The sequence below is a fragment of the Zootoca vivipara genome, chromosome 10, assembly GCF_965207765.1.
Source record: "Zootoca vivipara chromosome 10, rZooViv2.hap1.1, whole genome shotgun sequence".
Lineage (NCBI taxonomy): Eukaryota > Metazoa > Chordata > Lepidosauria > Squamata > Lacertidae > Zootoca > Zootoca vivipara.
Window position 1 is genome coordinate 7,716,993 of NC_142593.1, and position 27,052 is coordinate 7,744,044.

At 42.4% G+C, this 27,052-nt stretch overlaps 1 protein-coding gene across 1 annotated transcript; it reads right to left on the reverse strand.

Annotated features, from left to right (window-relative positions):
- Nucleotides 1-3,590: 3,590 nt before the first annotated feature.
- On the reverse strand, nt 3,591-19,004 carry LOC118076827 (fructose-1,6-bisphosphatase 1). The gene is made up of 7 exons (XM_035099936.3): nt 18,759-19,004; nt 15,889-16,051; nt 13,683-13,775; nt 11,711-11,851; nt 8,830-8,967; nt 7,132-7,251; nt 3,591-3,957 (listed from the first exon to the last, which is right to left on the reverse strand). The coding sequence occupies exons 1-7, from the start codon at nt 18,926-18,928 to the stop codon at nt 3,766-3,768; spliced, it is 1,017 nt and encodes a 338-aa protein (XP_034955827.1). The 5' UTR covers nt 18,929-19,004; the 3' UTR covers nt 3,591-3,765.
- Nucleotides 19,005-27,052: the final 8,048 nt, after the last annotated feature.

Consider the following 27,052-nt stretch of genomic DNA (forward strand, 5'->3'; position numbering starts at 1 on the left):
GGCCTCTTTCCTGGAGAAAATCAACCTGGCCTGAGTTATTCATGCCCTACTTATATCCTGTAAGCAGATTGCACTACATTTATGTGGGAGTGTAATCTTTAAAGACAATTTGGAAACTGCAATTGGTACAAAAGGTGGGTGTCAGAATTAGGATTGGAGTCTGATAATTGGAGCGCATCATACTAATGTTCTAGTATCAGTTACCCCAGTATGGTTTGTTTGCAGTGAGTCATTAGATTCGAAGGCTGCATCCAGAAGTGGCTAACCCTCTGTGGGGCCATGTGATATCGCATGACTGAAACTTCAAGCTGCAGCTTAAAACACTGAATTCAAGTTTGGCCTGCAAAGGAATAATCTTGTGACAACTGGTGAGTGACACCTGAACAGCTCTGTCTGCCAAAGTGACCCACAGAGGGTTAGCTACTTTCCCACTCAAGAAATGTTATATATGAAATATATAATGAGAACACAACCCATATTATCTAAAGTGGCATATTATCCACCTGTTTGTAAAGTGCCAAATTCAGTAAGTGCCAAAGGTGAGCCGCAGCTATGGGATGAGTTCCTTTTTGAATTGTTCCAGCTTGAACTTACCTGTGCCTGGCATTATATTTTTTCACAAAGCAGTGTGAGGTTCCAGATTGTTACCCGGAGTTTGTGTTTTCTTTTCGAATGAGGCACACTGGAGTCTGTGGTGTCTTTATGATATATGGTTTATTTACACATATGTACAACCAGAGCCTACATCTCAAAAAGGTTTTGCTTCTTCCATAGCCGCAGCCTTGGATTCAAACAGACCACAAATATTGCTCTCAAAATGGACTGGCAGGCTAGTCTCACGAGGGCTGGTGGGCCTAATTTGACTTGTGGAGTGAGGGGTTGCCCACCACTGATTTATATAATTGTGTTCTGCATCTACATGTATATTTTGGTACTGAAAATCAGGATATAAACTCAATGAACTAAATAAAACAAAATTAGTTGCATGTGTTTTGCCTTGTTTCATTGGCTAGCAAAATGAATAGAATATCCAGAGCAGGATTGAAGCATCAGCCTGAGAATGGAGCCGGCAGTAGCAGTGTAAGAAGGGTATGATGGCAAATGAAGAGCTTTCCCAGAGTCTTGAAACTGGCCCAAAGCAATTCTAAATTTAGCTCAGCAAGAGGAGAGTTGCGCCTGTGATGATTTAGCGATATCCAAAAGCACCTAAGGAGGATCTACAGACTTGTAGATCCTGGAGTGCTATTGCTCTTCATTACAGTTTCTATTCCCCTTCTCTTAGGACACTGAAGCATCTTCTTAGTAAAATAGCATTATTGTAGAATGGTAGCAATGATGTTACAAACTGGACATCCATTTCTGTGTTGATTCCAATCTGGTGGCGCTTGAACTCTGCAAACTGAGTGATTCAATTTATTTTGTCACCCATGGTAAGAATCGTATTCCAGTTGGAACCCAATAGTGAAATGTGACCAAAGCACACCATAAAGTCTTTAAAAGTTTGTGGGTACCTTGGTGTAGTGGCTTGCAAAGCTGAATTGTAAGAATCTCTAAAGAAGGAATGATAATAAGGATGCTTATTACCTTGTATGTATGTTGTATGTACAGAAGTGCAGTGATAAGTTTGGCATTTCCCAACTAGAACATTTTCCAGCCATATTTTATGTTTATTTAGAAGTAATTCCTGTTTGTTGCAGATTATTATGGTTTAGATTTGCAGTTTAACGTGCAATCAAAGGCTGCAGTTCTCAAGGAGCTTATTAAAACAACAACAACCAACAACACTAAACTCTATGGAACAATTAAATAGAATATTGAATAAGACTGCATCCTTGTCTCATATTTACACCATTGTATCTACCAGCATTTGGGTGGTGCTTTTGTGTAGTCAGCCATGAGAAGCTGAGGGACTACTGAGTTTTAAGACTGGTCCATAAATGCAATTTTCTGATAAAGTCCATTTTCTATCTGCAGCCTTTCAATTATTAACTTCATGAAAATGCTGTGGGAAATATATTAAGAATGAAAACTGCTTAATATTGTTCAATTCTATTATTCTTTCCTAAGGCCAGAGAAGAGTGGGCTTTGAAAACATGGCTCAATTCTTCCTTAATTCCTAGTCACACATGAAGTTCCCTTTACCACTGGCCCATGTTCTTCTCATTCACATTAACAGAGGCACACCCATGTTCCTACATACACACATGGGTACTCAGAAATGGAGGAGCCCCAGAGAATGTGGGACACCAGGAACCCATGGAGGTTGGGGGTCTCTCTCTGTGATGCATATATTCCACCTGTATAGAATACAAGTCATTACTTATTTCTATTATCCAATGGGCTAAAGCAGCTCCTACGAGATGCTATTTTCTTCCAAGTGAATGCAGATGCAAGTAGTCTGTGTTACCGACACCATCTGTAATAAGAGACTGTGACCTTTCACCAAATGCCAAAGTTCTTTAGACACTTGGAACGACAGTAACCAGTTTGGTAAATGCTGCTCTATATGATCATTTGTTTGGAAATTTCCTTTGAGGATGAGTTTCTTATGCTTTCCTCTCTACAGAAAGCAAAGTAGAAACTAAAATGTGTGCTGATTTCTGTGTAGCTTGTAGAGATTAACAGATTTCTCCATTTCTTCTATTGTTTTGTGGGCTCCACTGCATATCTAGGGCTACCTGTCTTCTGGTTTAACTGATTTAGTATGTGTGTGAGTTTGAAGTAGCTTTCAGTTACTGCATGATGTGATCATGCAGTTGGGAGAAACTGTACAGACCAGTGGTCTGAACAAAGTCTAGATATCAACAGCGAATGCAATTCACCATTTAACACATTTCTCTCTCATGCTGTCGAGCCTTAAATTGTGAACTGCCATAACTCCTGTAATGAAAATTACATTAGTTAACTTGTTTTATGATCATTTGTATGACTAGGGTTTTATTGTTTTACATTGTGTTATATATTCTGTTCTGGCCTTTGGCTAATATAGAAATGAAACTGAATTGTAGCTGTGGCTGACACATCCAATTAAACAGATGAATCAACTTTTTCATTTGGGATCTACCACTAAATTCCAATTATCAAACTAGGGGTAATATTGCCCATAGATATTTCATGACACAGTATCCTCTGTCTTATTACCCCCCTTTGGCAATTGCTGCCCTAAAAGAACAACATGTGTGTACATATGAATACAGCCATGATCTTCCATGCAGGAACCCACATGGTCAAACTTTGGCTTGGCTTTGTGTTGTGTGTAAACTGAACCAGTGTTTAGGGCAATTGAAATGGTTAGTTGTACAGAATAGGGTAGCTCTATCCCAATTGCCTAAGGGTGGGATATGGCTATAGCTGTAGCAGTATAATCCTGTGCTTGCTCTTCCGAAGCTGGAGATGACCACTGTTAACTGTGCTGCATGTGAGCTGAAATAAAAAAGAGGCCATAACAATTTCTGCCCATGTTCTGGATTAACCTTTTGCTCACATCATGGACACTCTAGTTTTTTCAGACTACCCGTGTATCCCTCTGATCTGCCCTGAAATTGCATGACTTCTACTACTTAAGTGGATTGTGTAAGTTACAAATGAAATAGCTTATTAGGTTTTTTTAATGGCACAGCAAAACGCAATGAGTTTGCTTTTTATGCATAATGAAGTTATGGCTCTTTTGCATTCTGTAAATTTGCTTCAGTCCGTAGTATTGCAGAGTTATGATCTTTGGTCCAGTTGAAAGCCATTCCAATGGCAGATGCAGCTGCCCTCTCCTCATTTAGCCGAATGCTTCTTGACCATGGCTATGTATTCCTGCACATCGTCTGGAGACCCCAAGACAATAGGCACACGCTGGTGAATGTTTTCAGGCACTATGTCCAAGACAGCCTCCTTGCCTGTTGTTGCAAGACCTCCAGCCTTCTCGATGATAAAAGCCATGGGGTTGCATTCATAGAGGAGCCTCAACTGGAATTACATATGTTAAAAATAACAGATCAGGCATCAGCACTGCACTTGAGCCAAATGCTATACTCACAAGAAGAGCGTGCTACAGTTGTATAGTGCTCTCTGCACAGGTTCTCTACATTGCAAATGTCCACATGATTACTCAGAAATAAGTTCCATTGTCTCCAACGGGGATTGCTCCCCAACAAGCATGCTTCTAATGGCAGTATTGGTGCAGGTAGGAAACCGAGGTTTTCTTCCCATGTTTATGCTTAGAGAGGCAGTGTGATATCATAGTTACATCCCCTCCAACATCCCTCCGATGAGTATAGGGACATCCTATTCTACATCTGGAAGCCTCTCCCACGTTTGATTTCACCGCACACATCAACATCAGTCACCTTGAGCCAATTGCAACCTCTCTGCCTCACCTATGTCACAGGATTGGTGTAAAGAAAAAATGTGAGGGAAGGGATCATGTACAACACCTTCCACAGATAAGGCGAATGACATAAAATTTTAGCGGTAAGCTGCCTTGAGTCCCTGTCAGGGAAAAAGGTGGGGTGATGGTGATGGTAATAGAAAATGAGAATGATCCGGAACATACCAGAGAGTAAATCCTATGGAGCTCAATGGGACTTAGTTCTGAGTCAAAATGCTTCAGATGGCAGTGTAAGGCTGCCCAGTCTTGACTTAGTTACCTGGGAGTAAGCTCCATTGAATACAGTGGGGCTTCCTTCTGAGTAGACAGTGCCAGACTCCATTTGCAATAAGGGAATCAACACTCCTAAGAGAAATGTCTGGCTGCAGAAGCATTGCGATGAAAGACTTTTAAAAGTGGATTGGTGACCTTTTCCTTCGAAATTATAGGAAAGGCTTTGTATGCCAGCGTCACCATTCATTTGGTGCAGGGATTTTATTTTCCATTTCTGCACTTGTACTCACTGCTTTTCATTGTCCCCTGAGACGTGGAGGATAAAGGAAATGCGGAGCATTCTGGGGTCAAGTCAGAAACCAGGACTGCTTTTGTAATATTGGGTCAGTTGGAAGGGCTGAAGTTACAATAGGAATGGAGAAGCTGCAGCCAGTCCTTGTTGGGACTTCTTGACAGCAACTACCTATTTCTGAGGTAGTTGGTTGGATCAGAACTGCAGAGAGACCCAGGTTAGAGTCCTCAATCAGTCATGAGGTTGACTGGATGATATTTAATCAGTCATTATCTCTCGGGCTAACTGAATTCACAGGGATATTATAAGGATAAAAATTGGGTTGGGAGAGTGGAGAGAAGAGTGGGAACTATGTACACTAGTGTGAGCTCTTGGGGGAAAGGCACACAGGTAAATGCACAGCTGGTCAACCAAAGCATACAAGAGGACAAAGCCTATTAACAGAAGTAGTACTGCTTTGCTCATAAGTAGAGGAAAAGGTCCTGTTTGTGACATTCTGTGTAAATGAGTAACTGCCTCTTATCTACAGGCTTGAGCAAGCATTGAAATATAGTTCAGATTGGTTTCTGGCTGAATAAACACAGGTCCTTCCCCTGCCTAGTTAAGAGTTGGGAAAGAGTTTGCCATAGAAACCACTGCACTTTCTTCTCAGTTGTTGGAAGTCTGAGATTATACTTGAATGCCATGTTAGAAAAAACTGTGAAAACTGAATGCAACTCAATAATGGTTGCTCTTTTGTGGAGCAGAGTATTCTGCTCCTTAAAATGATACTAGCTATCAAAATTGGCAATTCAGCAATTCAGCAGATTAGTCTTGCTGTGGTCTCATATGTCAGATATAGTCTCTTCCAAATTTCCCAGTTTTAGTTTATCCAGAAGAAGTGGTAGAATCCTGAGCGGTAGTGTGGACTACCACTTCAGGTTGCAGGTAGGGGATGCCATTTTTATTTATTCTCTCATGTACCAAGTTTCCTGCAAAACTAAAAGAACTAGCACATCAGGACAAAGCTTCCAGCTCACTCCCTGCTGTGCTAGTTTTCTGATTGCAGAGTATGTTTAACACGAGGGGGGGCACTATAAGCACTTTAATTTTTAAATTTTGTTTATTAAATTCCTGTACCACCCTGCATCCAAGGATCACAGGGTGGTTATAATATAAAAAAACAAAATACATAACATACTAGCAAACGAAAACAATAATTCTCCCCCAATAGGATACCCATATTCATGTATCTAGTGTATCATATATAGTTTATCCCCCATTTCAAGTAATAAGCTCATAAAAGTTTAGCTTTAAGTTCCCCGAACCCAAGGGCCAGGGAAAGCTCTGTACGTCACAGGCGATTTGGGACAGGGTGTGTGAGAGAAATAAAGCTGAGCGCCTAAAGGAGTGATGCCAAAAAGTATTGCAACCAGTATTAACCTAATTAGCAAAGGGAAAGAAATCCAGCTGGTGCTTATAGATAACAACCTAGCCCAAGCGTATTTCATTCATGAGGCTCTGATCCAGCACACAAAAAGGCAGAGATTTTCCCCCAAGGATTGCTGACATTTTACCTACCACTTACTTCAGTAAATCCTTGCCTGGAAAATGGCAACATCAAATCCACCGAGCCCCATTTTGTGCCTTTTAGAATGGGTGCTCTACTTACGTGATGAGCCCCTTACTATTTATTTTTTGTCTAGGTGCTTGCTTGCTTGCTTGTTTACTTACTAACTAACTATACCAGCCTATACCTAGAGGTCTCAGGGCAGTTCATTTCCCCAGAACTCCCTGCATTTGGCTGGCAGCATCACCCAGATACAAGTTACACCATCACAGCGCTGCTCAATGTTGTCCTGTTTTGCATAGCAGAGAAGCCAGATATGTACTAGGGCAGGCATCCCCAAACTGCGGCCCTCCAGATGTTTTGGCCTACAACTCCCTTGATCCCTAGCTAAGAGGATCAGTGGTCAGGGATGATGGGAATTGTAGTCCAAAACATCCGGAGGGCCGAAGTTTGGGGATGCCTGCACTAGGGGAAGCCAAATGAAGACAGATGGTCCTACCACTCAGCTTACAAAGGGAAAGCACGAGTTCTCCCTTCCTTTTGTTAAATATAACAGTGCCTTTCTATGACCTTGACCAGAGTGCCAAGACTTTGATAACTAAACATGTAGTTTAGAAGGAAATTCAGTTGTAAAACATGAAGAAAATAGCAGCATCACATGATGAATTGTAAAAATTAGGCATGTGCTAGCTATGTTACCTTTCCCTTGGGGCTCTTTGAATTGGCTGGATATAGGAAGATTCCTCCATACACCAGGGTACGATGCACATCAGCAACCATGGAACCAATGTATCTGCTGCCATAGGGAGAGCTACCATCCTAGAACAGAAGATTGGTGAAATATTGTACAAGTGTCCTGAAGTTCTACATTCCCCAGACTGATGTGAAATGGATAGCAGCTACCTCTGTCCCAGGCTGGGTCCAGATGGCAGCTTCCTGGTTGGGTGCTGAAGCATCCAATGGGAAGGACAGGAGGTGTCCCCAATAAATGGAAGAAGCCCTTTTGCCCAGGCCATCACTAGGCTCACTATAGGGAAGCCAGCCATGCAAATGTCAGCCATGCCTCTAAGTCAGTGTTTCCCAACCAGTGTGCCTCCAGATGTTTTTGGGACTACAACTCCCATCATTCCTGACCACTGGTCTTGCTAGCTAGGGATGATGGGAGTTGTAGTCCCAAAACATCTGGAGGCACACTGGTTGGGAAACACTGCTCTAAGTCACACAAGAAGACAAGGAATCAGCAAACGCTGAAGCACGCCATCTGTGCAGACTGCAACGAAATCACAACATTCCTATGCTGTAGGAAAAGCAAGCCAGTCAGTGTGTGCAATGCTCACTCATGTGCCTATTGTACTGTGTTTACCACTGCCTATCAGAAATTCCCAGACAGTACAGTGGTACCTTGGTTGTCAAACTTAATCCATTCTGGGAGTCCGTTCAACTCCCGGAACCATTCAAAAACCAAGGTGCAGCTTCCAATTGGCTGCAGGAGCTTCCTGCACTCAATTGGAAGCCGCAGAAGCCACGTTGGATGTTCGGCTTCCGAAAAACATTAGTAAACCAGAAAACTTCCAGGTTTGCGACGTTCAGGAACCGATTTGTTCGGGAGCCAAGCCATTCAACAACCAAGTTACCATGGTACTTATAAACGGTGTGAAGCTGAGTACTGTGTGCAGGTAACAATTCACACATCTTCCAATCCATTTCCCTAAGAAGAGTTTTCACACCAGGAAACTTCTAATGTTCATACCAAATTTTAAGGGTATTTGGACATGCCACAATGGCTATATCCTTGCTTTTCATTTTGCACCCACAAAATTGTTCCCAAGCTTTGTACAAAAAAAAAAAATTGGGTGTTGGATCCAGAGAAGCCTCTTTTGTTGGAGAAATGTGCTTTTGACCCAACACACAGGCGAGGGTCCCACTCACTGTGAAGTTATCTAAAGTACGTTTCCAAGCACAATTCAAAGTGTTGATGCTGACCTTTAAAGCCCTAAACGGCCTCGGTCCAGTATACCTGAAGGAGCTGAGGGCCTTCTGGCGGTCCCCTTGCTGCGAGAAGCCAAGTTACAGGGAACCACAGGCAGAGGGCCTTCTCGGTAGTGGCGCCCACCCTGTGGAACGCCCTCCCACCAGATGTCAAAGAGAAAAACAACTACCAGACTTTTAGAAGACATCTGAAGGCAGCCCTGTTTAGGGAAGCTTTCAATGTTTAATAGATTATTGTATTTTAATATTCTGTTGGAAGCTGCCCAGAGTGGCTGGGGAAACCCAGCCAGATGGGTGGGGTATAAATAATAAATTATTATTATTAAAACAAATACATATGGACTGAAATAAATGTTATCTTCCAGAATATCTTGATAGCAAATTTCTTTGCAGGATGTGAAAGCTTACCTGTGGAAATTTTTTGTTTTTGAGATATTCTGTGACAGCAGGGTCAAAATATGCTGCGTATCCCTCGTTGAGGCTGTAGATATTTCCCTTTTTCTTTATTTTTACATCTCTGTTGACCAAAATGAATTCCCCAATGGCCTAGCGTAAGAAAAAAAGCAAGCATTATCATTTGTACAGCATACACTTTATTCCTGATTAAATTGCATTCGTCATTTACAAAACAAAACAAAAAGTACCGCCACATGAATCGGTGTCGGACAAGTTAATACAGGCAAAATAGTGCATGTCTACAAATGAGGACCAGCCAGAGCATTGCAATTCCCTTGTGAAGGTATTAACAAGAGCCCTATGTGAAGGAGTGTGAGGTTTTAACTGGGTTTGGTGGAGTCACAGATTAAATTTGCTTTTTGTCTCTTAAGAGTGTTAGGCTGCTAGGGTTGTAGTATGGACTGTTGGGATCTGAAGCAGTATATAAATATTGGGGCGGGGGGGGGGGGCGGGACATCAAGCACTTAGGAATACCTTTTCCAATATCCTGTTTACTAGGACAGCGCCTCAAAACAACCTTTAACAATCTTGCCCTGTTGAAACTAGAATGCTCATGAAACCATTTGTAGGCAATGACTACACTGTCATTTCTTCACAGTTGTTTGAATGAAAAATGCTACTACATACATAGAACGTTACAGTCTAGCTGCTAAAAAAGAAAGAAAAATAAAGCAAAGGACATGCAACCACTCGAGATATACATATTGGAGAATGCCGGGCTCTAACAATAGAAAATAAACTCCAGTTTTTTTAAACTGAACAAACATGGGAAAATCCAAGCAAGGCTATGCAACCTTGCTTCACCTAGAAAGCAATTTTAATTGAAGCTGCACGGCATCTGTTATATTGAAACATGCTTTCTATTGTAGAAACACAAAGATGAAAAGATTCTAGGATCTTTAAGGTGCCTCTCTTTCTGACACATGCGCGCACGCGCGCACACACACACATATGAACATCCCACTTACTCTTTAAGACATCAGATGTAATCTGAAAGTGTACAAGAACATCTGTTAACATGCTTATGTTGAGATGTAGATGAACAGAAGATAGTAGCCATTTCAAAACAAGGCTGAGGAAATCATGCTGCCTTAAATTCCAAGCTCATTAAATGTGTGGTTAGCCAGTGGCTCTCCAGATGTTGTTGGATTCCATCTCACACCTGCCCAATCTCACGTGACCAGTGATGGGAAGGCGAGTCCAGCAACAAATGAAGAATCATGATTAGCCACCCTACACACTTGTGCTAAAACGAAAGGCAGCCTTCATGTACCAAAAGGGTTTAATTTCCTGGAAGTCTCAATTTGAATATGATGCATAATCACTTTTCAGGATCGTTTGCATTTTGTGGAGATGAATGACTGACCAAAAACCTGATTCTGCTGTGGGATGCTTTTGATAACCTCTGTTTTCTATGCTGCTGTGTCTCATTATACAGACTGCAGGACATGCAAAGCTTAGTATACTGGATGGGGCGGGGGAATTAGTCAACTCTTTTCTTTCTTTTTGTCCTTATGAGAGCAGTTCAAGTTTCGGATATTTTTAGGAACCAAGATAGTGCAAGCACCAGCTCTTGAGTGAAGCTGCACACAAAGTGTACACTGGGTTTGCACTCAGTATGCCACTATGATGGAATCCAGGGCCCCCTACTGGCACCTGCAAGTAACAGGCTGGGTGGCACCTTGTTCTTTCTATCTGCTATTCAGAGCTTAATAATAATAATAATAATAATAATAATAATAATAATAATAATAATTGTACCCCACCCATCTGACTGGGTTGCCCCAGCCACTCTGGGTGGCCGGCTTCCAGCATATAAAAAAACATAATAAAACATTAAAAAGCTTCCCTATACAGGGCTGCCTTCTAAAGGTTATATAGTTGCTCATCTCTGTGACTTCTGATGAGATGGCATTCCACAGAGTGGGTGCCACTACTGAGAAGGCCCTCTGCCTGGTTCCCTGTAGCTTCACTTCTCGCGCCAGAAGGCTCTCGGTGCTGGATCTCAGTGTCCAGGCTGAATGATAGCACATCTGAATATGGAATGTCTAGCTATCCTGGCTGATAGCTATCCATCGGTGGAGCTGAAGTAGAAGAGACTGAAGGAGCTCTGCATGAGTGGAGATGAGCAATGGTGGGAGTGACTTAGCAGGGCGAATAGGATATGTAGCATCCCTGTATTGGGAAGTTTTTAATATTTGACGTTTTATTATATTTTGCTGGAAGCTGCCCAGAGTGGCTGGGGAAACCCAGCCAGATGGGCAGGGTATAAATAATAAAATTGTTGCTGCTGTTGTTGTTGTTTTCTAGAGGAGAGATGGGTAATCTTTAGCCCTCCAGATGTTGTTGGAATATGACTTCCATCATCTCTGACCATTTGCTATGGTGGCTGTGACTGATGACTGATGGGAGTTTGAATCCCAGATCTGGAGGACCACTGGTTGGCCACTTGCATTTTAGAGACACCAACTGCTTCCAATTATTATGTTGAAAATTCTGTACAATTTTTATCTTGTTAGTCCTACAACAACCCTGTATTTTTTTAATTTCAATTTTACTTAAAAAAGGGCATCTGTTATATTAAAAAAGGGATTGAAAGATTGCAAGTATTTGCAACCCCTCCGTTTGTTTGATGCTCACATGCATACTTTGGTCCTTTAAAAAGTATTACTTCACTTGACATTTTTACGGTGGAATAAGCTCTATTAATTTCCCTTAGAATAAGGGAATCATTTCCCATTTGTATAAAATGATAAAAATATTAAAGTCTGCTTTTAAAAAAAGCATGATAACAAACAATAATAGTTTCATAGGCCATAATAGCATTCCTTACCGGATCAAGCATGAAACAGTTGACACCACTTTCGAGAGCGAGAACAAGCATGGTGGCACTGCCATAGAGGGCATAACCAGATGCCACAAGGTTGCGCCCAGGTTGCAGAGCATCTTTCTCAGACGGTGCACCAGGAGAAGCCTTGAATAAGAGAAGAACATAGGAAGCTGCTTCATGCAGAGAAAGGCCATTGGCAGAGAAAGGCCATCGAGCATTGGCAGGGGCTTCCCAGTGATTCAGACAGGCGTTATTCCCAGCTCTATGTGGAGATTCTGGGGACTGAAACTGGGATCTGAACCTGGGGACTGAACCTGAGATCTGCTCTACCACTGGAGCTATGACCCTTTCCCCAAGAACCTTAAAATCTGGACATTAAAAGCTTTTAACTTTAAGCTGTTGTTCTCTTCCCATGAAGCATCAAATATGGAGATGGTTAAAGAAAGAGGAAGTGCCAATGCCAGGAGCTAAAACAGAATTCTATGAGGCTGGCACAAGTTTAACGGCTCCATTTAGTGCTGGAGAGGAGTGGAAGCTGTGTGGGACACTTGCCTTTCCTCATCATTGTAGCAAACTATTAATCTGAAGTATCTCATTACAACTTCTGCTTGGCTAGCAAACAACTTCATTATTGGTTTGTGTGGTTGTTTATCAAATTAGGTTGCGTAAGGAATCACGTGACTATCAGTCTCACGTATGGCCCTGCTTGTGGGTTTAAAAGTCATGCGGCTTGCAGTTGCCATGTCCACAAGCATTCCATCTCAGAATCCTTGGAGGTGGGCACTGGATTCAGAGAACATGTGGCACAAGGCCCAATTCCCTCCCCTTTCCCTTTTAGAGTTCTAGAACTTGGAGGTGGTATGTTGTACCCACAACTGTTTTTTACAAAAGTAAGGGGTCCCCAACAAAAAGTAGAGACTCCTGCCCACATTATCTATCTTCCAATTTAGGCTCCAAGTGCATCCCTGATTGGCATACCCATATGCGAGTGAAAAGGGAAAACTTACATGAATTATTAAGCCAATTGTATACATGCCAAAGTTGCATTGGAGGAATATTTGAGAGTCAAGAATGACAACACTGAGCTGGATAGGCCACTGGAAGCTCCTTTTGACCCTTACATAGTAAACAAGCATAAAATGACTGAGACCTGGCTGTCAAAACACTATCTTATTTTGCTGTTTGGCTGAGGTTAGTTTTTAAGTTCCAGAGTATATGATTCAAATACATCTTATCCTAGAAGCTAAACAATTAAAACAGGGTGTGTGCCTTAGACACAATCAGCTATCAGCTTACATATTTAAATACATGTTAGTCCAGAACTTCAGGTCTTTTTAAACAGTTTAACTGCCTGTCAAAATAAGGTGCAAGTAATATCCTCTCTGGAGTTAACAGAACTCTTACAAACACAAGTGCTTTGAGGATTACAAAGCAAGTTTGCATGTTATGCTGCAATATAATTTCCTTGTGTGAAATGTCATTAAAAACCATGGAACGGATGCCATTAAGCCCAATCCACTTCAACAAAAGAAAATCTGATATAATTTTATTTTTGTTTTGCACATAACATTCACTATGTTCAGTTAACCCTTGTCCCTACTGACTGACTTTGAGAACTAAAATGTTCAATATTCATATAAGCAGAAACCCACTCCTCAAAGCAGTGTATTTTGTTCATTACAGTGGAACCTCAGTTTACGCCTACCTCCGTTTACAAAAACCCCCGTTTACGAATGCCGCGGACACGGAAGTGTTTACATCTGGGTTCCGCGGCGTCAGATGCGCAGAAGCAATCTGCGCAGCACGTGCATGCACAGAAGCGCTCTATCGGCGCTTCGCGCATGCGCATGCCTTCGGCAAGCGAATGCTTCGGCAAGCAAACGCCTCTGCGAAACGGATTGCGTTCGCAAACCGAGGTACCACTGTACTCCTATTACCTCACTACTTCCGTAAGCAACCATTAAATATATCCTACCTTTCTGTAGATAGCAAAAATGGTCCCAATAGAAACAAGGCAGTCGATGTTCGATGACCCATCAAGTGGATCCATGCAGACGATGTATTTGCCCTAGAAGATAGAAACATTCAAATATTATTAAAATAAACTAGATGTGTATGGTGCTTGTTTCACTGCTAAAATACTCCAACTGAATAATGCTTTTGAGGGTGATTTCAGGCAACTTTCACACTAATGATGGCTCAATTGCCAATGGCTCTTATGTAGATGAGGATTAAGTGAGAAAGGAGAATCATCTTAAGTGAGTTAGGTACCCACAGCCTTTTTTAATGTAGTTTTTATTAAAGACTTCTTGGTTTACAAAAGTATGTGTAATGTCTCTTTTTTCAAGTTACATTTTCTACATATCAGTTTCATTTGTTGAGACATTAGTGTTACATTAGGAAGAAAAGGGGGAAAGAGGGGGAGGGGCAGTGGTGAGGGGGGGTGGAGTCAGGTGGCGATATTTCTGTTTTACTTAATGTGTGTGGGGAGTTTGTGTCAGCGTCACTAGTGAAGGTTCTCTTTACTATTCGCTTGTGTGACACAGGGACAAATGGAAGAAGACTCATTCACCTCTGTATGGCTCCCCTTTATCACATACACAGCCCAACAAGACGACAAGAATCCACCAACAGCATATGAATCAATATGGCTAACCTGGTTCAAAAACACCCACCTATCCCACTCCACATGAAAACAAAGTTCACCACAGCCAATCATAAACAAACAACCACACCCTAGGCCAACAGGGGAGGGCTGTTATACAAAACTGATTAAACTTTTGTTAATCTGATGAAAATTGTTGATGGCAGGGATAGCCAAAGTGGTGCCCCCAATATGTTGCTCAGTTCCAAATCCCATCAGCCCCAGCCATCATGGCTTCGCTGGGGCAGAGGTTCTCTCCTTGCTCCTTTTCTCTTTCATTACTGTGCACTTACCAACATCCCATGCTCCCTGTCTTCCTCCCTGTGCTTTTTTCTGCTACCATCACACTCTCCCAAATCTACCTGCCATCTTATCAGGCATGCAAGGGCATTGCCCGTGCCAGCTTCACAGTGCTGCACTCCCAGTCCCTAACACACATTAGTAACACTCGCACAGCTTTATTGCGGTCCATAGAAACAAAATACACAGTATGACAACAACAACAGCATATATCAACAGTTATAAAGGTGTAAGATCGGCCTTGCTAGCCAACAGAGGAGCTTTAGCCTGTACGTACTGATTTCTGCTGGACTCCAACTGCCAACAGCCCCAAGCATGCATGGTCACTGGTCAGGGCCAATGGGAGTTGTAGTCCAGTAACACGGGGAGGACCTCAGGCCCTGCTGTGCAGCAGTTGTGGGGTGTGGGCCTGCCACTTCTATCCTCCCAGGAAATGTGTGCCTCCTGCATCAGTAACAGGATACTTTTTGAATATCTCAACCAACTGGTGATTTTACATAATAGTGTTATGTGTTTGCTGAAGGAGTCCATGCTGGCATATAGAAGATGGCAAGGAAAACAAGCCCTGTATTTGGTCCCATTGAAGGAAGTTGAAGTCAGTTCCATACTGGTGGGGCTGAGTGCTGATAGGCAGACTTGCCTCAACATACCTTCTTCAAAACTTCCTCAGATAATCCAAATTAATGAATTTGCTGTAGCTCAGGCAACAGGAGCAGGAGTTTAGAGTGAACATAATCTAGTTTAGCCCTGACAGGAGTTATCAGGAAACGTGGAATACCAATCCCACATTTGACAAGATAACGGGAATCGGAGGCTGGGCAGGACTTAGCATGGAGAAATACCGGTAGGTGGATGGAAAGGGTATTTACTCTCTCCGCTCATCAATTATCTTCTGCAAAATGCCTTTTCCTGGCTGTTTTTCCTGCAGTTTGGGAAAACTTGGGTGAATCAACAGGCACTGAAAAGCTTATACACACCCCTTTTGCCTACCAATTCTCCCCTACCAATGCCCTCCCTACCATTTATCAACACAAGAATGGGGGCCATTTCCCTCATAATGTCTAGCTAGCACCACAGGCAACAGAGCAGAGCCTGCTTACGTTTTCTGACCTCAGAAGGGCAATGCCCTTTGTCCTGCTTTCTGTATCTTAAGTTAATTTTTACATGTTTAAAGAGACAGCTGTTGCTCAATGCCAATGGGAAAGCAAGCATTGGGATAGTTTCGAGAGGTACTGACTTGTTTATCTTCTTCCACTATAATGGCATCTTTGTTTTCTTCAGAGACAATCATACAAGTTGTGAAAGATGACTTCAGCATGTTGATCACCATGTCATTGGAAAGGACATCCAGTTTCTTGACTTGGTCTCCTGTGACATTGGTAGAACCCGCAATGCCATATCTGAACGGGGAAGAATAGATGACCAGTAAAAGATTGGTGTGTGTGTGTTTAAATAAGTAGGGCACATGTCCCAGCCACCCTTGTATCAAATATGATTTAGGTATCTCACACGGATCCCCGAATAATTATAGTTCCACCAGGTCTTGTTATCCTTGGTTAGGGCTACTTTCAATAATTATAGAGTTCTATATTGAGACAGGTAGGCAAGAAACACATAGACAAGTATCTTGACTTATTCAAATATATTTCCAAACTGATGTTTATTTTCTAACTCTCAAAAAAGACCACACCACCCTTCTTAATTTTCATTTTAATTCTTAAAACCTTAATACACTAGTAAGTTCTCTTACATCTCTTCAACTCTTTAGAAAGTGCTGAAAACTGCAACAGTGTAAATAAAAATATTCTCACAGCACCTGATATTTCTACAACAAATTAAAAATAGCTGCAAAAGATGCCAATAGTTTTATTTCCACTCCCTGAAAGAGAATTGCCTGAAGAGAGTGAGCATCTAGCAGTTTCCCCCAATGCGATCCAACCGGTTAAGCACTTTTAAATCTCACTAATTTGAACCAAGAAGACTTTAATTCATGGTTAACTTTCCATCTGAAATAGATGGGACTTAAAATGGCTTATTTTTAAACTGCCAAATATATATATTTTCAAATGGGACAAACTAATTATTTGACCTTTGTCAAGGCTGGATTGAGCAAGGGAACTCATGTGTGATTGAAGTAAGCACTCAGATATTTTAGAAAGTGTACCTTGCACTGTAAATATCTCCTTGCTCCAATGCAACAAAGCTGTCCAGATTATAATCAAAGAGGGCAAAGGCTAAAGCTTGCTTCTGTATTTATCTTAAATTCTTTTGATGCTACCATTTTGCTTATGTAACCTTGTATTTTAAATGTTTAATATCATATAATTGTAATGAATTCATGCCATAATAAAATCACATAGATAAAATGTGAATACCACCCAGGACCACGTAGTAAGAAATTCCGCTGAAATGTTGTCTGAGTAACACATTAACAATAATGCAGATAAGAGAGTCACAGCGTATCAATAGCACCATAAATGGCTACTGTTCAACTTTGTTTTAAATTAGCTATATCTTGCAATTGAGGAAAGACCAACATAACCGCCTGATCAAGAGTTTTAACGAAATATGTGCAAACAGATGTACACATGGAGAGTGGCAACATCAGTGCCTCTGTGCTTCCTCTTTCCATGGAGATGGAATTACAAAATGTTGCACTTTCATCATGACTTGCTCATGAAAGAGCAAGGTTTCATTGTGAGATCTGTACTTCAAGGCTTTTTCGGTTTTCAGAAGGGAGGGAAAAAAATGCATTTATATTGTGTTCCAAAAGACAAAGAAAAATGGGACTACACCAAAGCTTCCTAAGCAAGGGTGCTTTTCTTCTCTTTCCTGTAGTGCTCTGAAATACTGTCAACTAATTTTTATATCCAGTTTAATTTATGTTCAGTTCATTCATTTATGTTTCCACGGAGAGGAGAAAACTAAACAGGAGCAAGCCACCAACAGCAACAGCTTTAAAATGAGATTTTAAAAATCATAGACTGTTGGTGGTCATTATGGCTGTATGTCTCTCAATACTAGTTGCTGGGCAACAGAAGTGGAGAGCCTAGATGTCAACTTTGCGGGTTTCCCATAGGCATTTGGTTGACCGCTTTGAAAACAGGATGCTGGACTAAGCAGACCTGTGATCTGATCCAGCAGAGCTGCTCTTACGTTATGTTGTGCATACGGGTTATGAAGAAATAGTGCATCACATGAAGTAACCTTCATACTGGCATGCAGCACCAGATTAAAATGCAGCCCCAAGATTTCCATTAGACAGGATGTGAAATATCCTAGTGCATGTCATAAATATGGATATTGTATTAGATAGTTAGCAAATGAAACTTCATTGCCAAGATGAAGTATGTGATAGAATGAAAGGAACCCAGGACGGTAGAAAATTAGGGCTTGGGAGATAATTACTTGATAGATGCTAATTTAAGGAGATTTTGAAAGCAAATGGCATCATAAACACTGGTCTAGGCCCTAGAGAGACCCAGATAAAGATATGAGTAGGTATTCAACTTAAGTTTTACTCAAGAGTAGAGCTATTAAAGAGTAGAGCTATTAAAATTAATGAGCGCGACTAAGCAAGCACATGTCATCAGATCTATGCTAAGAAAACCTTAGTTGAATACCACCCAGGGAGTATTTGGGCACTGGACTCTTTTTCAAGCAAAGGCAACATTTGCTGGCATCTTGGTGGATCCTGGGCTGCTTCAGAGTCCCAAGCAGAAACCTCAGGAAAGAGGTGATGTCCAGAAAACATAATATAGGGAAAGACCACTTTCAGGTTTTGGAGGGGGAGTAATTTGCCACTAGACTACTGGAAGGTGTTTCCTTAATGTTTTGTGGGGCCCCAGACTTTTCTCCCGTCATTTTTACCTATTGATTATGCTGGTCAGGCTTATGGGCGTTGGAGTAAAACACCCGAGGGAGCCACACCTTCTCCTGCGCTAAAGCCCAGTGCTGCTGACCCGGGACACTTGGCAGAAGATCTGGGGTGGGGGGACTGAGAAAGGAAAACCAAAGCGCCTCTCCCCGCTTAGGGAGGAGCAGCGACAGGCGAATTCAAGGCGAGGGCTGCTTCTCCTTGCGGAGAGAGGTACTCAGTGGACTCACAGGTTGGCGATGCCCGCCTTGCGCACGGCGGTGGAGATGGCCTTGATAGCCGTGCACAGCGAGTTCAGGAGCTGCGTGAGCTCCCCTGTGCCCCGGGCTTTCCTGCCTTCCTCCATCACAAACCGAGTCAGGGTGGTCACGTTGGTGTCGAAGGTGGATCGGTCCGTCATGGTGACTGACACCAAAAGCGTCGGCGGCGGCGAGAGGTTTGCTGTAGCTGCGCTCTGGAGACAACAGCTTTCTCTGGAGTCCGGAACTATCTACCACTCCGGGGCGAGAAAAGTGGGCGGAAGGAAAGAGGCGTCGACCTTCCCTCGCTCAATGGACCAATCCTGCCAGGGGGCGGGGGGCAGCCGCGCCCGCGAAGCCCTATCCCGGCTCAGGGGCGGGGGAAGGAATTTAGGCACCTCGTTGTGTATCCAGGTGTTGCAACGTTCCATCGCTGGACCCCTCCGGAGCTGTTAGAGATGCTGGGCGGAGATGCTGGGACGCAGCTGTGCTCGCGTGGAAGGGAGAGGCGGAGGAGGGGGAAAGTAGAAGCGGGAACCAAAGAAGAGGAAGGCGGACCGGGGAAGTGGGGAGGGAGAGCGCGGAGGTTGGCTCTCTGCGGCGGCGCTGGGCGTCTTTTTGCCGCGTTCTGTTAGCACTGGGCGGGGTCCGGGGAACTTCCTTGTCCTCGTGATAAGTGGCAATTTAGGCGGAACTTGGTATAGGGATCCTCTTGGGGACTTCGTTATTCAAGCCCTTCAAAGGCAAAAATAAAAATAAAAAGAGTGGTAAGAAAATTAAATAGGATTCGCGGGGGGGGGGTTCAGAATGTTACAACCACTGGAGCGTAATGTATTCTTATTCTTCAGGAGCAACAATGTTTTTAGTCGGCTGGTAGCTTCTGCACCCTAGTGGACTCAGCTAGATTGGTAAAGGAAAAGCGTTTTGTCTGCGACATAACACTGTGACGCCAGATGGCGCTGTGGAATTCCGTTTTTTGGCAACAGCGATTTCTCATTACAGCCTATAAAGGTTACGACGCATTTTTTCTGAAACGCTCTTTGGATGTGTCTAGAACCAGCCTGTGACAGTTACTATTACTATTAATGACTATCCGATCTACTAAGAATACCTTCCAAATGAAGAAGCATTTTTTACTTTCGAAGTAGGTGCCTTCCTTTGCCGAAGATGCATGGTGTTGGAAGGTCCGATGCATAGGAGGTCCGATGCAGGATGCAACTCTCTAAGAAGTGGCTGTCAAGCGAAGGAGAGCCCCACATGGCCCCCCCCAAGACAACTGTTCCGCTGTCAAGAAGCCCTTTCCCTTAAATATCCCCACGTCCTCCCAAAGGCTGCCTCTCACTTTCGTACAGCTTTTATCATTAGGACGTTTGTCCTGATGTTTAGCTGAAATCAACTTGCCTGTCATTTTCACCAGAGAACATAGGAGGCCAAGGTCCCTTTATGCCCCCCATAAAATATTTGAAGGGGTCAGCCCCCCCCCCAAGTTCATGGGCATTGTCGTTCAAATGGTTTGTGTACACAGTGACTTTTGATGGATTAAGCAGGGCAGAGCTTATGTGGGCCTCCCCAATATTTTATTCAAGTTCATGCTCTTAATGATGACAGCCCTTCAGATATATGAAGTCTACGATCATCAGTGCATACATAGAATCATAGAATCGTAGAGTTGGAAGAGACCACAAGGGCCATCCAGTCCAACCCCCTGCCGAGCAGGAAACACCATCAAAGCATTCTTGACATATGCTTGTCAAGCCTCTGCTTAAAGACCTCCAAAGAAGGAGACTCCACCACACTCCTTGGTAGCAAATTCCACTGCCCAACAGCTCTTACTGTCAGCTCTTACTGTCTTACTCACAGTCCTGCATCCTCTTCTCACAGTGTAAACTTGCAGGAAACCCACAGATGGGACATGAGCACAGGAACACTCCCCACCCCAGTTTCCAGCAGCTGGTATTCAGAAGCTTTGCTGCCCCAGAGCACAGCCAACGTAGCTGGTAGCCAGCAGTAGCCTTCTCCTCCATGAATCGAATCTCTTCTAAAGCCCTCTAGGTTGGTGGCCATCACTGCCTCCTGTGGGAGAGAGTCCCATGGTTCCACTATGTTCTGGGTGAAGAAGAACTTTCTTTTACCTGTCCTGAATCTTCCAACGTTCAGTTTCGCTGGATGTTCATGAGTTCTAGTCTTCTCTCTTTGCATCCAATACTATATGTCACTTTATTCTGAATATATCGTATTTGTTACTTAACTGGAAATTCGTTTTCTCTCTTTCCCCCTTATCCTACATATTTATATTTAATGTAAAAAAACTCGTCACTGTCATGCAACTCCACATGTTGGACATGGGCAACCTCACATGCTATAGCAATGTTTTGAAATGGAATTCCTATTAACTTGTTTAACACATAACAAAATATGTTCATATTTTGTTACACACGACCAAAAGGGCTATTTAACAAAAAAAAAAATTCCAGATAAATGCACATGCCCGATTTATTTAGCTTTAAAGCAAAAAAAAATCAGGATTTAAGCTTCATACACAACATTAGCTCATGAGTTAAGCCATAAATGATTTAATTCAGATACATAGCAATATTGTGCTTAATTGTTTTATTCCTAGTTGTTCCTGCTAAACACAGGAAGGGAACTTCATGAATCAGATTTTCAAATTAGCTCAACTTCTATTTTCATGGAGAAATGAACTTTGTCTGTGTCAAAACTGTAGTACTTTTTCTCATTGAATGTAAGTAATGAAACCATCCTGAGATTTCTAGATGCTTTAAAAAAATCAGAGTATTTGTCAAAGCACGTAACTCCCCACAATTCTGCTCCAGCCTCAATCTTGTTGCAAGGAAATAGCTCATTATAGGCTCTTTCTACATTTGGGAGGACTTTCTGGTTCATCTGACAAAACTTCCAGTGCACTAAGAAGCCATGCATGAAAAGATGACTTTTGAAATGTCTATGCACACAGAAAATACTTTTTATGTACGGAACAACAGCCGCCCAGATGCTGCTAGCCCAGAGATGGAAAGAAGACAAGGTCCTGACCAGAGACGAATGGCAAACGAAGTCGATGGACTATCCCAAAATGGAAAACTCAGAAACGAAGAGGACAAAAACTTTACAACAGAATGGGGAAATTTTTGTAAGTTATCTAAGAGACCACCATAAGCAGATGGAAACATGGGCAGGATTTTGATTTCACTTGTGGTGTTGGTGTTGTTGTTTAGTCATGTCTGACTCTTTGTGACCCCATGGACCAGAGCACGCCAGGCACTCCTGTCTTCCACTGCCTCCCGCCGTTTGGGTCAGACTCATGTTCGTAGCTTCGTGAACACTGTCCAACCATTTCGTCCTCTGTCGTCCCCTTCTCCTTGTGCCCTCAATCTTTCCCAACATCAGGGTCTTTTCCAGGGAGTCTTCTCATGAGGTGGCCAAAGTATTGGAGCCTCAGCTTCAGAATCTGTCCTTCCAGTGAGTACTCAGGGCTGATTTCCTTAAGAATGGATAGGTTTGATCTTCTTGCAGTCCATGGGACTCTCAAGAGTCTCCTCCAGCACCATAATTCAAAAGCATTAATTCTTCGGCGATCAGCTTTCTTTATGGTCCAGCTCTCACTTCCATACATCACTACTGGGAAAACCATAGCTTTAACTATACGGACCTTTGTTGGCAAGATTTCACTTGTAGTGTAACAATTATCATGGACAATATGGATTGATGTAAAAGAGGTTGAAAAAGATGCAGTTTTAAATATTTAAAAGGAGACTCCATGGAAGGGGTAGAGGGAAGTCCTGAGATACGGAGAAATCTCTGTATATGAATATAGATTTGGTTTTTTATAACTTTGTATTGGTAAAATAAAATAAAAATGATCTAGGTGCAAAGTATAGGTTTAACTGTTACTGCATGTAAAAGAAAAAGGAAGGAAGAATAAAGAGGCAGAACATTTCAGAAAAAAAGAAAAGCACACAGCTTATTTCAGTTCCTAGCTGCCATGGGCGTAGTTAAGGGGGGGCAGGGGGCAGCTGCCCACCCAAATCAATAAAAATCGATAAAACTACATAGCAAACTGCAGTTGTGCCCCTCCTAACAAAAATTCTCGCTATGTCCATGCTAGCTGCGAACTCTTATATTTATACAGTGTAAATAAAAAAAAGTTTTACAGCTAGAAACTCCAGTAAACTCCAGGCACCGTAGCAGGGCAGTCTTGTCCCATTTACTAAGCTTAGCATAACACAGCAGCAGTGCCAGCCCAACCCACTGAGTGCCCTTGTTAATTTAAACATAGGGCTGGAGTGTAAAACTGTTGGTCGGAGGCTTGAACAGCAGCATAACTTGCCAAAACCACTTTTAAGCTTCATATACAGCTAATTAAGGTGGTGTGGTTGTTTGCAGTCTGCATTTTAATGTATTGCAAATGCTGTAGAAATTAAATGAAGGAAAAATAATAATTGCAAATCCCCACACACTCCTTGTTTGTTCAGTACTAGCTTTCATCAGTGGTGTTTTGCTAGGAAAAAGAGGTTTTGGAACTCGCCATGAACTTCCTTGTTCTCTTGGAATGGCAATTGCACCCACCTGACAAGGGCCAGAACTGAGCTCCCACTGAAAATACGGCCTGGCTTTCATTTCATTATTTTCCCATTTGCAATCTTATACAGTTAATACGGTTAAATTTAGTAATCTATGTCACATACATGGTTTTGTCAATTATGTCATGTATTTACTACTGCCAAGATCACTATACCTTAACAAAAAGTTGGATGAAACTTCCCAAAGTTTAACACGGATACAGCTTTCTAGTAATAGACTACGTCAGTTAAACCTGATCCCATATAACACCATGGGTAGGCAAACTAAGGCCCGGGGGCCATAGCTGCCAAGTTATCCCTTTTTTACAGGGATTTTCCCTTATGCTGAATAGGCTTCCTCGTGAGAAAAGGGAAAACTTGGCAGCTATGCCGGGGGCCAGATCCAGCCCAATTGCCTTTTCAATCCGGCCCGCAGACGGTCTGGGAATCAGCGTGTTTTTACATGAGTAGAATGTGTCCTTTTATTTAAAATGCATCTCTGGGTTATTTGTGGGGCATAGGAATTCGTTCATTTTTATTTCAAAAATAGTCTGGCCCACCACATGGTCTGAGGGACAGTGGACCTGCTGAAAAAGGTTGCTGACCCCTGTAATAACACAATAAGGATAAGCATTCATTTGCCTTTACGGTCTTCCATTTGGAAAGGTGGAATTGCCTGTATTACACAAGATTTGCAGCAGGAGGCATTGCTTTTTTATTGTAGGAATCTCAAAAGCTCACACCCACAGTCCTTTTCCTGACATGCCAGATACTGCTCTCAGCAGCCTACTTGTCAAAAGAGTTATTAAACCCAGTATGCTGCAGGCCCTGGATGCAAGATGGGCCAAGCAAATGAAACACTCCATGCACATTCTTTTAAAAGGTTAGGTCCTCTGTGTGTATTTCATTACAGTAAGAGACTGCAGCAGCTTGCCATGTGGATGAGAGACACCAAGTGATATGCAGCAGATTTCCAGCCGCCTTGCTAATCTGAAAGTGTTTCAGCCTGTTTGCTAGAGTGACTGAGAACTGCTAGCAGGTGGACAGGAAATGTGAAGCTAAACAGGCAGATAGACAAGAAGAACAGAACACATTTCTGCATCCATCTATTTATTTTAGATTCAGGTAGGTAGCTGTGTTGGTCTGTCATAGTCATAATAAATAACAAGATGGAAGTTTTTTTTTTAAAAAAAATATTTATTAAAAGATGATCCAAAAAGAACTCCCTTAAGAGAATCAAGTCTTTTTGTCTTAAGAGAGTCTTGAAAAGAATCTTTCTAATAAATAAATAAATAAATAAATAAATAACCTATTTATTTTAGGTTAGACATCAGTATGTAAAACCAAGGCAAGTTTTATCACAGAAGGATATTGAGAAATCATATCTGCCTTTGAGTACACTAGGCATAACTGACAGTTTCCCCAACTGCTATTCCAGTGCAGCAAGTCTTAGGAAAAAGGGAGATGAATAACCTTAAGAAATGAGGATAGTACAGGGTTAGAAAATCCATAACCAAGGCTATTTATAGTGCAGCCCTCTCCAAGTCTACTCAGAAGAAAGCCTCGTTGACTTCAATGGGGCTTAGTTGCAGGAAAGTGATAGTATGGGTTGACAGGAGTAGAAAATGCCAGGCGGGATACAACAGGATTGTCCCCATCAAAATAAAATGATGTGGGCGAGCCAGTACCACATTCAGAGTCCCACCAGCTTGTTCTGATGAGAGCAGAGTTTTCTGTGTGTCACCTTCTTTTAAAGAAAAAATAACCAGCAGTCCCTATTTTTACTATTTTCCCCTCCCAATGGGAGGGAGCTCCAGACTGGCATGGATGGGAGACCTGAACTGGGTGTCAGTTGGGATATGAGGTGATCCAGTGGATCCAAGGCTCCAGTGTCTGCCACCTGCAGGAACTCCACCTGCAGAGCTCCGGGGGCTTCTCAGCCAGATCAGCCTCTAAGGCACTTTCACACTATCTTATTTCTCTCAGCTTCCCTTCAGTTGGGGTTGGAATTTATCTAGAGAGGGAGCTAAAGGTAAAGGTAAAGGGACCCCCGACCATTAGGTCCAGTTGTGACTGACTCTGGGGTTGCGGCGCTCATCTCACGTTATTGGCAGAGCTTCCAGGTCATGACAAAGCCGCTTCTGGGGAACCAGAGCAGCACACGGAAACACCGTTTACCTTCCTGCTGTAGCGGTACCTATTTATCTACTTGCACTTTGACGTGCTTTCGATCTGATAGGTTGGCAGGAGCTGGGACTGAGCAACGGGAGCTCACCCCATCGCGGGGATTCGAACCGCCGACCTTCTGATCGGCAAGCCCTAGGCTCTGTGGTTTAACCCACAGCGCCACCCGTGTCCCAGGCTGGGTAAGGGAGCTAAAATATCATAAAAAGCAATGTTTTTTTCTAAAAAAAAATGTTTAGGGGTACTCTCATTTTGACTCAAGAAAATCACCATTTTATAGTTCAAATACAGTAAATGGACAAAAGTACAAAGATTCACAAAATGTTTAGGGCAGGCATAGGCAAAGTCGGCCCTCCAGATGTTTTGGGACTTCAACTCCCATCATCCCTGACCACTGGTCCTGTTAGCTAGGGATGATGGGAGTTGTAGTCCCAAAACATCTGGAGGGCTGAGTTTGCCATTGCCTGGTTTAGGGGTGTGTGTACCCCTGCGTACCCCCAGAAAAAAGCACTGATAAAAAGTATCCCACTACAACTGCCACATCATACCTGTTCCACATTTGTAAGAACTCAATTGTTCAGTGTGGCAGCCCCTACACTTTGGAACTCCCTGCCTATTGAGATCAAGCCTTTGTTATTTTGGCGCCTGTTAAAAACATTCCTGTTCCGACAAGCTTACCCAGATGCATGTAGAATTGTAGAATTGCAGAACTTTTTCGCCCAATGTGGGGCTCAAACCTTGAGATTAAGAGTCTCATGCTCTACTGACTGAGCTAAAGGAAATTTGAAAGTTGAGGTTACTTTAATCTGCTTTATTATTTGAACTTGTGTATGTTTTAAAGTAGGGTTGTATTTTTTATTTTTGCTTTTTTGTAAACTGTTTTGAGGTGTTTAACAATCATACGGTGTGTAACTTTTATAAAATAAAGTAATTTTAATTTGATCTCAGCCTCAACTTGCAGCTGATGAATGATAATATTGGCCCACCTTACGGAGGGGTTGTAAAAATGGCAAGATAACATATTACGATGTTTCAAACATATGAAAGCACTACAGGTATATGAAAATTGTCAGCCTTATTGTTACGTGCAAAAGCTCAGCTTTGTTGCTGGAAAATCACTCCTGGTCTATGATTTAGACCTGTGGGTTCATCAGATGCAAATATAGTTGCTTTAATACATTTGTAATGGCTGAGAGTGGGTGATTTTAAAACTGAATCTTCAAAATAAATCTAGTTAAACTACCAGCTTAATACAAGCACAATTTGAAAACTGAGAGCGGGGGGGAATAAATAATACAAATGGTTGATAAAGCATCCTGGCCTCCTAGTATTTTCCCTAAGGACTATAACTGCAAACATACACACACACGGGGAACAGAGGGGATGAAAAGCTCCACTGAGTGCTTTTTTGGCCATCTGCCATTCCCAGAATGCCTAATAATATTCTCAAAACAAAACAGAGCAAAATACAATTCTCACACTGAGCTGTATCTTTTGTTTCTTTTAAAAACTGATCTGGTCTCC

Coding starts and splice junctions, on each gene's coding strand:
- LOC118076827 (XM_035099936.3), bottom strand. CDS start 18,928: ATGACGGACCGATCCACCTTCGACACCAACGTGACCACCCTGACTCGG. Junction 8,968..11,710: donor ACTGTTTCATGCTTGATCCG/GTAAGGAATGCT, acceptor TTCTTACGCTAG/GCCATTGGGGAATTCATTTT. Junction 7,252..8,829: donor AAAACAAAAAATTTCCACAG/GTAAGCTTTCAC, acceptor CTTCTGTTCTAG/GATGGTAGCTCTCCCTATGG.